Genomic DNA, 13,959 nt, shown 5'->3' on the forward strand with positions numbered 1-13,959 from the left:
AACATTATACCATAGATCCCAGTAAAATTCTCACACCTTAGTCTGTCTTTAAGTATGCGGTTAAAACTTTACAGCAGCTTGTTCAGTTTTAATGTGTGGGTGAGTATTTCTCAGCTGAATAGCAGATAGTTCTGATCCGTTTCCTGGTGCTGTTGTAGCACTATTATACTAACAAGCAGCTCTTGTGTGACTCATTCTCTGGGCGTGTCAGAGACGCTCAACACAATAGGTGTCTTACATTTCACTGCGACTTTCTGTTTATCTGAAGCCACAGGGCATAAAGATCTTGAATGCACTAAACCACCAAATTCAGCACCTGCCTGTAACTCGAGAAAACATGTCCTCTGAAGCATAGAGATGAACAGATTTCTCCTGAGAACTATTACTGTGCAAATAGACAGCAGAAACCAGAGCACAATCTTTTAAAACTACCTGTAAATGCAGAAAGATATAAGGAGGAATAGCAAATATCTCATCATTAAGGATACTTCACTTGTTTATTGTTTAAATCATTGATATTTAAATAAAAACATTATATCTGAATATTTTAACTTTTTCCCAAGTTTCTATTTTAGACAGCTTCCAAGTAATACAAAATACCTCAAGTAGCATCCTTTGCAATGTCCTGAGGTATGAACTGTATTTACAATGAATCATATAAAACAACAAAAAATCTTTAAAACAAATTTTCATCTCAGTCACAGTTCTCATGGTTCTCTTACTTACATATTAAAAAATCAAAAATAAAGTAGAAACGGCATTTAAATGTATAGTCAAAAACCTTTCAAAAAATGAAATGTGGGGGGGGGGGAATTGAATGGACTTTGTTGCATTTAAAACATTTAAATGTTGTCAAAAACACTTCAAAGAATGAACTGGGGAAGAAAAAATTGAAATGCATAACTAGCTGCTACATTTAAAACAGTTTAAATGTACCAAATTTTTAAAATGTTCATATATACTGTATATATATATAAAAACCTGCTCATATCCTACTTAAAAAAAAACAAACAAAAACAAAGTAGAAACAATAATTAAATAAAAAAAATAAACATTTATGAAAAAGTTTGTTACATTTAAAAAGTTTTTTTTTCACATTTTCTTTTTGTAAAACCTCTGGTTAGAGGTCTGTCCTTTCTATCTCTCATCTGCTCCTACTTATACATTTAAAAAGCTAAAGTGCAAATGGTATAAAAATTCTGTCAAAAACATTCCCAAGAATGAAACGGGGATAAAAAGAGGATATGTCTTTGTCACATTTAAAACCATTTAAAATAGTCTTTAAATAGTCTTTTTCCCTTGTTTAAAAAAAAGCTTTGATTAAAACTCAGTTCTTTTCCATCTGTTATCTGCTCCTATTTAGATATTTTAAAATAAAAATAAAAATGACTACTTTTTTAGGTCTAATTTACATTTACATTTTTTTTTTTCAAATATATTTTTTAAACCTTTTGGTTAGAAGTCCGTCCTTTCCATCTCTCTCTAACACACACAAACGCAAATACACAGGCCTGTGAAACATCCAGCTGGATTTCAGAGATAAGCCACAGCGCTGCGGGCGGATGGATATCGGGACGGCTGTACGAATGACTGCTGTCTGGAAGGCTGAATGAATGACGGCTGTCTGGATGGTTGGTATGACTGCTCTATGAACGACGGTGGCCCGGACGGGTGGCTGTACACCGAGTGCGGGTGGGGGTGATAGGCCACGGGCTGTGGGTGATAGGCCACGTAGGGTGCGTTCCTGGTGTACTTGTACCTCGGATCTGGGCCCTTGTCCAGGGAGCCACTGCAGCAGGTGAATATGCACCCGCCAGCGAATAAGAAAGCAGAAGACACCCAACCGATGTACAACGCCTCCCCGAGTTCTCTACGCTGGGCATCAATGAGCAAGGGGTTGTAGAAGTCCTGGATGATGGCATGTCCGGTCCAGGAGACAGGTATGAGGCAGCAGAAGCAGCCGGCTAGGATCATGCAGCCAGAGATGATCAGAACCATCCGCTTGGCGCGGTCATTTCCTTGGATGCATGCCGTGCACTTCATCCCAGCGATGGCAATTAGTAAACCCAGCCCGGTCAATGCCACGGAGCAGCACATGAGCCCCCGGGCGGCCTGGAGGTCCGGAGACAGTGCCAGCAAAGAGTCGTACACCTTACACTGCATCCGAATGCTGGCCTGCCGGAAGCAGTTCATCCACAAGCCCTCGTACCGGGTCTCCATCACAATGATGTTCTCCCCGATGAATGCCGTCACCCGCCACATCGGCATCCCAGTGCTGGCCGCCACCCCGACGAGGCCGATCAGGCTCACACACATTCCCACGATCTCCAGCGCTCCGTTCGCCATGATTCCAGAAGCCTGAAGAGTGAGGACTGGTTTTGACTGTGAGGTTTTGCATCCCGCAGGAATGGGAGCTGATAGGTGTTCACCTGTTCCCAGCCTCCGCCCTCTTGCTCAGGAGAGGGAGGGCCAGGGCTGGTTGCTATGAAATCAAATCCCTCCGGCGAGTGTTTGTGTCTGGTTTTGTGTAACTGGGGGAGGAGGAGGAGCCCGTAGCTGTGTTGATGTTTGCTCAGCAGGCTTGGTTTTCTGTCAGGGATCCTGTTAAGTGAGGAAACACTGCTGGAGGGGTTACTGATACAAGCAGACACACAACAACTTTGGACTGCTGTCAATGTTTAACACCACTGATGTTGCGGCTCATTAAATTGCTGTCTGATATGTTCAGAAGAACATTTGTAAAGTCAGCTGATGGCTTAACGTTGATGTTTTACGTTTAATTAAAGGTAAAGTGTGTCATTTCTACACCGCTAGAGACATCAAACTGAATTTTGTTATTTTTACAATTCCATTTGAGTGGTTGTTTGCATGTAGCTATGTGGTTTTCTATGGGAACCACAGAAAGCAACCGCATAGCAACAGTACCACTCAGAACATAAGCAACCGCACAATAACTTCTTTAAAAAAAAACATTTAGAACCCTTTAACAGATACACAGCGACATTCTGAAAAACCACTCAGAACCCCTTAGCAGCTGCATAGCATCACCCTAGCAACCGTATAGTAACATTCTATAAACCACACACAATCCCTTGGCAGCTGCATAGAACAATTCGAAAAACTACTCAGAACCGCTTAGCAGCTGCATAGCAACACCCTAGTAACCGCATAGTAACATCCTATGAACCACTTAGAACCCATAGCAACACCTTAGCAACCTTTGTACAGTAAAGCATTTTTGTAGTTCCATTTAATGCTGAGTGATTTTTAGCATGTTACTGTGTGGTTGCTATGCTGCTGCTAAGGGTTGTGAGTGGTTTATAGAATGTTACTGTGTGGTTGCTATGCAACTGATAAGAAGTTCTATTTTTTTTTAGAATGTTACTATGTGGTTGCTAGGGTGTTGCTCTGCAGCTGCTAATGTGTTCAGAGTGGCTTTTAACATGTTGCTATGAGGTTTTTAGAGTCTTAACAACTTCATTGCAACCACTCAGAACTCCTTAGCAGCTGCATAGAAACATCTTAGCAACCTATATGTATTTTTGCAATTTCATTCATTAATGCTGAGTTTTTAGCATCTTGCTATTCAGTTCCTATGCAGATAAATTTTATCTTAGATCACATATACACGTCTCTTTTGGACACACAAACACACAGTGTGTCGCTCGTGTTTGCTGGTAAATTTGCATTAAGGGTGTGAGTTTTAAGGTTGTGGAGCAACAGAAGAGAACTACACACTGGAAAACCACCTCAACTGGTCTGACCAGTGTCGCAAACACAACAAAATAATATTGCTGAATCCAGGAAAGGACTATTTTAAGACTACAGACCAGGAACTAGTACATCCACAGTTCTTTATACACATTTATTGAATACAATTAAAGTCAAAACAGTGCTTTAAAAATGGACAACGTGAAAAACAAACACAATCATATCACAGAGTCAACATTGAGTCACGGATCCACAGTTAAATGCTGTGTGGAAATGCTGTTTTTAATTTCAGTATATTGCATATTATTTCTGTGCAAATTACAAACAGTCCTTTATAATATAGATGAGGAGGAAATGCATTCAAATCAAGCATGTAAAAATTTAATATTCACATATACAGCCACATATAATCTCAAATAATGTCTCCATCAGTCCTGGTTTCTTCTGAATCTTGATGCAGATCGCTCCCAAATCAATTTTATTTTATCGGAGTCTCTATAGAAGTGGTAAAGCACAGCACTCACTGTGTGTCTCAGTATCTGGGAGGGTTATAAACCGACGGGACAGAAGAATAGGCTGGCTGATAGTTATTGGCAGGCGGGTATCCGTACGCAGGCTGGTATCCATATCCAGGCCTGTAGGAGGAGTTATACGGGGCCGATCCGGCCCGATACAGAACAGCAGCCAAGTCTTCTTTGTCCTGGGTCCGAGGTGCATGTCGACAAAGCAGAATCACCCCGGCAGTAAAGAGCAAAGCCGAAGTGACCCATCCGATGTACAAGGCCTCGCCAAGCTCTCTACGTTGGGCGTCGATTAACAACGGGTTGTAGAAGTCCTGGATGATCACATGAGCCGTCCACGACACGGGAATGATGGTGGTCAAGCAGCCAGCCAAAAATAAACACCCCCCGCTCACCAAAACAATGTGCTTGGTTTTGGGACGGGAGTCTACCAGACGGGTGCAGCGCATGCCTACGGACGACACGATGCAAGCGAAGGCGGTCAAAGCCACGGAGGAGCACATGAGACCCCTGGCAGCCTGGAGGTCGGCCGGGAGGAACAGCAGAGAATCGTAGACTTTGCACTGCATACGGATGTTGGCTTGCCGGTAGCAGTTCATCCACAATCCCTCCCAACGCGTCTCCATCACGATGATGTTCTCCTGGATGAACGCCGTGACCTTCCACATCGGGAGGCCTGTGACGGAGGCGACGCCGATCAGTCCGATGAAGCCGATGATCAGCGCAACCACCTCGCAGCACATGGATTCCCGTCTCTTCCTTTTCTCCTGCTTCAGCTGCTCCTCGTACATGTCTTTCGCAGATTTCTCATCTGGATATCTCGTGTACATGCTGCCCCCGTAGGATTTGTCCGCGTAGGACTTATCCGCGTAGGGTTTGGCCGCGTAAGACCCAGCCGTGTAAGACATGATGGTCGAGTGCCAGGACAAAACGACAAAGGATCAGACACAGATGTGACACAGCTCTCCTTCACTGTGGCGTTTCTCAAATGAGACCGGAAGATCCAGATGACAAGTATTTACAGACAAGAAAAAATGTTAATGATGCTATGTCATCAGACTGGTTCACCTGCTCCTGGAGAATCTGATAAACAGCTCAATGGAAAATCGTGATACTTGAAATGTTAAAACATACATGCGACGGTTGCCATTTTCGAAATATAAATATACTCTTCTTCAGAACAGAATGGAGGCATGAAATAGCTTGTGGGAACGTTTAATTAAAATGTAATTAACAGTAGCTTTTAAGGTCTTTTCGAGACCAAAAAACAACAACAATAATAATATAAGAATAATAAAATATAAAAATAAATAAAAATGTATACTTAATCAAACTAAAAAGATATTCAGCACTGAGGGTGTAAGAAAAAAAAAGTTAGTCACAAATATGACTGTGAGATTTCATAACATGCTTCTGTACAAATGTATTGCTCACATTATTAAAGAATAGAATAATAATAGTAATAATAAATATACAAAATGAACATATAAAATACCTACCTAACTAAAAAAGTACTGAACACTGCAAAAGACAAAAAAAAAATTGTTTGTTTAAATGTGAGTTTTGAAATTTCATAACATGCATATACACATTTTTATTGCTTAAGTTATAAAATACACTACACTGCTACTATTTAATATAAAAAAATAATACTAATTATTATTATTGTTGTTGCCTTTATTAACTACACACACACATATATACATGTAGATTAAATAAATATACATACTTACCCAACCCAATAAAACTAAAAAGGTTTCATAACATATAAAATTTTATTGCTCTTTTATAGATGAGTTCTGAATAATATATAATTTAAGTTTTAGCTTTGTCTCATGTTTTCTTAAAATTCCTTAAAATTAAGCATTATATACAAATTAAATAATAGGCCACATGTAAAATGCCAGTGGATAGCAGCTCAGATGATTTAATGGTTCATCTTTTGGAAGAATTTAGTGATAAATGTTTGAGTTCATATTGAGATCTCTGACATTATCACATAGTTTGGCAAATCCAAGCACAGTTTGAGATATTGTTTGGATATCTTCTAAAACTCTGAGAGATCAAATCTGAAAAGCAGAAAACAAAAGAGTCTGTTTGCTTTCCATTGGACTTCACTGCTGTCTAGTAGAAACAATCAAGATGTTAAATATAGACCATATTTCAGATTTTCCTTTTCTATTGTTACTGTCTAATGAAACTCGTTTTTTTTTTTTCGCAAGACTTTCCTTGAGAAAATTTGAATTCCCCATGAAGTCCCTGATCTACTGCTGTTTCCTTCAGCTGCTGTATGTCAGTGAGAGGTCATGTGTGTTACAGGTGTCACAGCGTTTCTAGAACTAGAACCTGACAAATGATGGAGGTGGAACCTGAGAGGTTTTAGTCTCAAAACACACACACACACACACACACACACACACACACACACACACACACACACACACACAAACACACACACACACTCACACACACGCACACGCACACACAATCACACACACACACACACACACACACACACACACACACACACACACACACACACAGTCTCCATCTGTAGATATCCATCTCACAGCAGTCTAGCATTAGTGTGGTTTACATTTAGTTTCACTTACAGTAAATAAATGCATGTGGGTGTTACTAAAATGTCTGGCTTGTATGTCAGATAAAAATCAGCAAATGCAGACAGCAAGTCAGAATTTTTTGGCATGTTTTCTCATCCAGCTGTTTTTAAAATAAAAGGTGTAGCATGCTGAATTTAAAGATTTATGCTACAAACCTCTAGGAAATATAAACCGGTTTTCTTTGAGAAACACAACTTAAACATCAATATTAGTTTTTAAATTATCTTTTCATACTTAATTTTAACTGTAATATTTAATATTACAATTAGAATATTACAATTATTATAAATTTTAATAGTGCAAAATTTATTACAACATACAGTACATAATATATTTTATCATAAGCAGCAAAAAAGTAAAAAGTTAAATCGTATGCTTCTAGATGCACAAGTTAATGTTGTCATTTTCCTACAAAGAACTACAATAAATCAATTACTATAATATTAAATAGTACAATATTTATTTATAAATATAAGTAATAACATATTTTATCATAGTAAAAAAATGCATTTTTAAAAATTAACATGACAGTTTGTTTAGTTGAATTCATAATTTAATAATTCAGATATGCATAAAAGTAGCTGGGTAAATCATAAGTTTGTGGACACAAACTAATTTCAGATTTGCTGTATAAGGACAGAACTACAATAAATCAGTTACTTTGATATTTAATACTAATGCATTTAATTAAAAGTAAATAAATACAATATTTGAATATTTTAAGGATCACAATAACAGCTCGTTTAATCTAATTCATCATTTACTTATCTTAAATATAACATTTAAATTCTAATCTAAAAATAGCTACAGTATGTACAGTAAATAGCTATATATGTTTGTGGATGCACAAATCACTTTCAGTTTTCCCTTACAAGAACAGAACTACAACCCAGAATGTTTGAAAATATAATATACAATCATATCATCAGACACTTTAAATAGACTAAATGTGTTTAGTTAGATAGTGAGGAACATTTAACCCAGTTAAATTGCAAAGAAATAAAACTAAAAAGAAAAGCAGTGAGAGTGAGTCGGTTCTGTCTGTCAGACGTATTGACTTGTCCGGTACGAGTCAGAAGAGGGTGTCTGTTTCAAGAAGCTCGCTCCCGCTTTGTTCTTTTCCACCAGGATGTATGGCTTGTCCTCCTCCTCGTCCTTCCTCTGACGGTTGCCGTAGCGGCACAGCAGTATCACCCCGGCGACCAGGAGGATCATGAACGTGGCGAAGCCCACATACAGCGCCTGTCCGATCTCCCGCTTGAGCGACTCCAACACCATGGGGTTGTAAAAGTCTCGGACGATGGAGTGAGTCGACCAGCTGACGGGAAGGAGAGTGGTGAGGCCGGCGACCACGAACAGACACCCGCCCACCAGCAGGACCACGTTCTTGCCCCGGAGGTCGTCATGGCAACAGTCCGTGCCCCTCATCCCGCAGACGGACACCAGGACGGCCAGGACGGCGAGAGTGATGGAGGCGCACATGAGCCCGCGGGCCGCCTGGATGTCCGCCGGCAGGATGAGCAGCGAGTCGTAGACTTTGCATTGCATGCTGATGTCCGCCTGCCGTATGCAGGCCATCCATAACCCCTCCCACAGCGTCTCCATGACAATGATGTTGGGCCCGATGTACGCCGTCACCTTCCACATGGGCATGGCGGTCACCGCGATGGTCCCCACCAGACCGATGGTGCCCAGAACCAGAGCCAGGATCTCCAGTTTAGCCCTCATGACGGCAGCCGCCGAGAGCAGAAGTGATGTGAAACAGTGTAAATGTGCACGGGTTATCTGACAGGAATGAGATAGGAGGGGTTTAGTCCATCAGTGCTATGCGGTAACACTGGTTTCTCACAGTTTTGTGTTTAAAGCAAGTCCATAACTTCAAGCATCTGTTAATATAGCAGTAACTGCTCTCGCTGGTTAAAAACAAAACCAACTCCAAGCCAGTGACAGCCAACCTGAGCTAAAGTAGTGGCAGCAATGTGATAAATAATTCAAAATTAAAAATAAAAATACAATTATTTTAAACAAAGAATAAAATAATTTGCAATATTTTAAATGATTAAAAAACTAAAATCATTTAAAATAAAATCATTTTAAATAATTTAAAAATAATCATTTAAAATAAAAAATAAAACAGCTAAATATTAAGACATTTTTACTTGGAAGTGGTTAGATGTTAAGGGTTTCTTTGAAAATGTGGATATATGAGGGAATTTTAAAAGTGTGATTTCTAGACCTGGGAAATTAATAAAAATCATTGGTAACACTTCACTTGACAAAACCAACTTTAATGCATTAATTATGCCTTGTAATGCACCTTATAATGCACTGTATGCTCTCCTGAATAATTTTAACCACATTTATAATACATTACAGTATTTATCTATTCACTGATACAACTTTAGAAGGTGTATTTCATGAAAACACATGAAAACTGATTTTAGATGTAACAAGGAACAAGGCAAATATTTTAATGCATTTTAACTTTGGTTATACTTACTTATGAAAAGATATATGATGATGTATATTATGAATGCCTTTATAATGCATTATACATGAAGGCTTTAATTCACCTAATCAAAGCCTTAAGTGTTTCCGAAGTATTTTTTTCTGGTTATGCCAAGATCTAAAATATTTGATCAGATAGAAAATTGTGAGTAAAAATATATATATAAAAAATTTTATAATTAGGTTTTAATATTAAAATATTTATTACAAATATTTGAAAGAAAATATTTAATCTTTATCCATTAAAACACACACACAGATTTTTCCAAAGTAAATATATTAATTAGAGCCTTAGAATATAGCTGTAAATAATTGGGGGTCAAAAGGTCAAATAGGATGAGAACCACTAGGTTAAAGGGTTTGTTCACCCCAAAATTAAAACTCATTATTTACTCACCCTCATTTTGATCCACACCTGTTTGCAGTCGAGTAGAAAAGCAGAAATCATCTTTAAGAAGCTCTTTTCCACTCTGACTTGTGTCCATGTCTTGAAAGATAGGGAAAGAAAAAAAATTAAAATGAGGTCTTATGTGACTCCTAAGTAACTAGTAATAGTGAGAAGCTTATGATAGCAAAAATACAGCTAACGGCAATCCGAAATGAACAAGCACCACAAAAAAAAGTGAAAACTGACTTTTGTGAGTATTTAAAACTGTTATCAGAAGCAATGAAATTGTAGGAATGATAATCTGAATCTTTTATAAGTGATTAAATAAAATAAAATTGATTTTTAGATTTGACCTCAGTTTAATCAGAACTTTATATAGGATGACTAGAGGTTTTTTCCCTCGAAACAGTTTCAACACGTCAAATAAACCATGCATTAAGCTTTAAAATTTCAAATATGAGGAACAAAATGCTTTTGTGACAGGCGCTGTTTCAACTGACAGCTGATGCTGTGTCACTAGTGTGCATGTATTGCATCATCTCATTTCAGAAACAATAGTATATATATATGTTAAAGAGGGGAAATGACATATGTGAGATTTACAAACAACAACTGAATATCATTTGTTTTTAGAACTATGATCTGGTATTTTAATTTTAAATGTATTTTACTTTGAATTTCTAATTATGTCTCATTTTGACTCCCTGGCCTGGAGGATTGAGATGAAAATCCTGGCTGAACATCAGATCATGTGGAGTATGTTTACAGGAGCGTGTCTCACCTGAGCTAAAATGTCACTAATGTTTGTGTAAAACACAGTGAGCTGTAAAGCGGTTTGAGGTTCATTTAAAAGTCAACAGAAACTTTCAAACCTGTCTGACAGGTCGGACCGCAGAGACTGAGTTTCAGGAGGGACATTTAACAACTCAAGACTTACATCAATGAATTCTGTCAATAAATATTACACTTTTCCTACAAGACAGCACTTAACTTCACTTTTTACTTTCCTTTAACGTGACAGTAGAAATGTTTCACTTCTTGTCTTAATACATGACCAGAAAAATACATATATGCAACATTTAAGCAGATTTTTGTATAAAAAAGATCATTGTTTATTTTTGCAGTAGATGAAAACACTCTCCTCAGATTAACATTTACACGAAATGTTTGTGCGCCATCTAGTGCATCTGTGTAAAACTGCACCTTAAACATCAATACTACAATTTTCAAAACGTTCATTTAAAAAAAATATTAATAAATACAGATAAAGGTATTTAATTAATTTGCATTTACGACGACAAAACGTTTGTCACGCTTTTCACATAATACATGGTAAATTAATATTATAATCATTCACTACATCGTATTACAACTAACGTTGCTTATTTCCATTATTTTTAGAAACTGTAAATTTTGTTCATATTTAGCCTAAATGTTGATTAATTTAGTTTAAATCTAACATAACTTGATAAACTTGCCTTTTTTCTCATCAGAAGTCCTCGAGTCAGATATTAATAGGTGAAAGTATTCTTCTCAGCATCTGCTAAAATTGTACTAGAAAACAGACAAAGAGAAAAATAACTTTTAACACTGAAACGTAAGGAACACAATTAATGAACTTACGGAAATAAATCGTCTTCTGCTGTAAAAACAAAAACATGATCTTTCTATGCACAATATCAAAGTTTTACCCTTATAATAATGTTTTCGCATACTTAATGTGTGCACTGAGTCTGAGAACATTAGGCCTACAAAAAATATTTTGCACAAAAATATGGTACCAACTTCGTCCACTGGGAGGCAGATTGATCTATCTTATGGTTAAAAGATACAAATATATAAATAATGTTATAATTATATTATACCATCTAATGTTATAATTATACATATTTATAAATATATAACATAACATAAGCAATACACTTCCAGCTGTATAACAATTATGAAAACAATTAATGAAAACGAAAAGATGTAAAAAGTTGCATGCTTTAAAGTTAAGATTATCAAACATGCACAACAGCAAACAGTGACCGAGTTTGCTTTGACATGACATGAAAAACACTCTTGTACAGGTTTAAACCTACCTTCATTATATAGTTGACTCTGTTCTGAATGCCTCAAGAAGGAGAAAACCCTTTTTTCTCCCTCAATATAAAATCAATAACTTTAAAGATTAATATTATCTTATTCATGAATTCATTTCTATAAATGATGTGTGCTGGTGTGTGTGTGGTCTGATGATGTCAGTCTGGCCTGCGGACAGAAGCTCTATCAGCTCCTATATCTCAGATACATCTGAGCACTGAGAGATTGATTGCTTCACTCGTCTTGTATTTCACTCTCGACTCCAGAGTTTCCGCTCAAACATTCAGCCCGAAGCCATCCTGGCCCTTCCATCTGTCAGCAATGCAGAGTGGTGCCATCCAACTCGAATTCCCCCGTCAGTGACTTTAACACATGAAGGGCAAGATCACACTAGCAGAAGTGCTTCTTATTGACGCGGCTGTAAATGTGTAAAGATGTACTGGAAATGCAGAAGCATCCGAATCACAGGCTTTTGATACGTACGAAACCAGTTTATTTGATATAATATCAATCCACAGCTCTATATACAAAATAAAAATGCAGTCTCTATAGCTCAATGGGTTTTCAATTAGAATTCAATATCATCTAAAATATTTTCCAGTGGCTTCTCTTGATTGCATTCAGCAATTTTTGGAATTTTAAAACATGAACCCAAAGTTTAACTGTGAAAAAAAAAAAAATGACACTGTATGCATTTTGTCTGCGTAAAGGCTCGGATCGTCGAGTGCGAGCGTCAAAACGAGGGTCGTTATGTGTCAATAATGTAGCGCTGAACCACAACAAACCATTTAAACAGGAACAGAACAGTCCATCCGCTAAAAATCATATTGCATTTATCAACAAACTTCAAGTAAAACAGGACATAGTGACCTAGAATGAGCTGTAAAAAAAATCCTCCGCTCTGAGAAAGGAATCATAAAAATTCATTCAGCATTATTTTGACCTGAGATGTGCACATCTAAGTCAATATCCAACAAAATTTCAAATTACATGTATATTTCAGGTCAGAATAGTGCGCAGTATGTACATTTCGGATAAATCACAAAGAAATAAACAAATATTTACAACCCAAAGGAAAAACAGCGCTTTCAGCTTCTCTGTACAAATATGAGACAATACCCAACAAATTAAAAAGTGAGATATTTAATCAGGCTGTCGTTCTTCTTATATCTGAAGGACATAATAAATAAATCACAGCCCTTATTTTGGAAATAACGATGTCAAGAATGAAACAGAAATGTTTGGCAGACGTTGGTCCAACGGCGAATGTGCAATTCTAATTCTATTGATTGTACCACAACGTTTCCTGCGGTTTCTGATTGGCCACAGCGCACATGTAGAGCTCATCTTATGTGTTTAAAGCGTCATATCTTACAGCTACTTGGAAAGGCATGTCTAACATTCGGGAATATTAGCGTGGAGAAACTGTCATGCAACGGCTGATGTATTTGACCGGCGAGCTTTAAAGGAACAGTCACCCAAAAATGAACATCTGCTGAACATTTACTCGCTGTCAGGTCATCCAAGATGTAGAGGAGTTTGTTTCTTCATGGAAACAGATTTGGAGAAATGTAGCGTTGCATCACTTGCTCAGCAATGGATGCTCTGCAGTGAATGGGTGCCGTCAGAATGAGAGTCCGAACAGCTGATAAAAACATCACAATAATCCACAAGTAATCCACACCACTCCAGTCCAGCAGTTAATGTCTTGATATGCCAAATGCTGCAGGTTTGTAAGAAACAAATCCATGATTAAAGCGTTTTAACTTTAAACTGTCACTTCCAGCTAAAATATGAGTGTATAATCCATAATAACGCTTCCTCCAGTGAAAAAGTCCATCCCCTGTTGTCCTCTCACATCAAAATCCACAAAACATATGTGACCCTGGACCACAAAACCAGTCTTAAGAGTCAATTTTTCGAAATTGAGATTTATACATCATCTGAAAGCTGAATAAATGAACTTTCCATTGATGTATGGTTCATTAGGATCAGACAATATTTGGTCGAGATACAACTATTTGAAAATCTGGAATCTGAGGGTGAAAAAATCTAAATACTGAGAAAATCATCTTTAAAGTTGTCCGAATGAAGTTCTTAGCAATGCATATTACTAATCAAAAAT

At 37.5% G+C, this 13,959-nt stretch overlaps 3 protein-coding genes across 3 annotated transcripts; all 3 read right to left on the minus strand.

The window, feature by feature from the left end:
* Window positions 1-478: 478 nt before the first annotated feature.
* Window positions 479-3,188, minus strand: LOC109058628 (claudin-8-like). Its single transcript, XM_019075831.2, has one exon. The coding sequence runs from the start codon at window positions 2,344-2,346 to the stop codon at window positions 1,534-1,536; it is 813 nt and encodes a 270-aa protein (XP_018931376.1). The 5' UTR covers window positions 2,347-3,188; the 3' UTR covers window positions 479-1,533.
* A 663-nt stretch (window positions 3,189-3,851) lies between these two features.
* LOC109058629 (claudin-8-like) lies at window positions 3,852-5,240 on the minus strand. Its single transcript, XM_042771828.1, has one exon. The coding sequence runs from the start codon at window positions 5,138-5,140 to the stop codon at window positions 4,244-4,246; it is 897 nt and encodes a 298-aa protein (XP_042627762.1). The 5' UTR covers window positions 5,141-5,240; the 3' UTR covers window positions 3,852-4,243.
* Window positions 5,241-7,388: 2,148 nt separating this feature from the next.
* LOC109058630 (claudin-8-like) lies at window positions 7,389-10,287 on the minus strand. The gene is made up of 2 exons (XM_019075832.2): window positions 9,759-10,287; window positions 7,389-8,638 (listed from the first exon to the last, which is right to left on the minus strand). The coding sequence occupies exons 1-2, from the start codon at window positions 9,807-9,809 to the stop codon at window positions 7,898-7,900; spliced, it is 792 nt and encodes a 263-aa protein (XP_018931377.1). The 5' UTR covers window positions 9,810-10,287; the 3' UTR covers window positions 7,389-7,897.
* Between the last annotated feature and the right edge of the window lie 3,672 nt (window positions 10,288-13,959).

This window comes from Cyprinus carpio, chromosome A15, assembly GCF_018340385.1.
Source record: "Cyprinus carpio isolate SPL01 chromosome A15, ASM1834038v1, whole genome shotgun sequence".
Classification (NCBI taxonomy): Eukaryota; Metazoa; Chordata; class Actinopteri; order Cypriniformes; family Cyprinidae; genus Cyprinus; species Cyprinus carpio.

Coding starts and splice junctions, on each gene's coding strand:
- LOC109058628 (XM_019075831.2), bottom strand. CDS start 2,346: ATGGCGAACGGAGCGCTGGAGATCGTGGGAATGTGTGTGAGCCTGATC.
- LOC109058629 (XM_042771828.1), bottom strand. CDS start 5,140: ATGTCTTACACGGCTGGGTCTTACGCGGCCAAACCCTACGCGGATAAG.
- LOC109058630 (XM_019075832.2), bottom strand. CDS start 9,809: ATGATTTCTGCTTTTCTACTCGACTGCAAACAGGTGTGGATCAAAATG. Junction 8,639..9,758: donor AGGTGTGGATCAAAATGAGG/GTGAGTAAATAA, acceptor CATTCCTGTCAG/ATAACCCGTGCACATTTACA.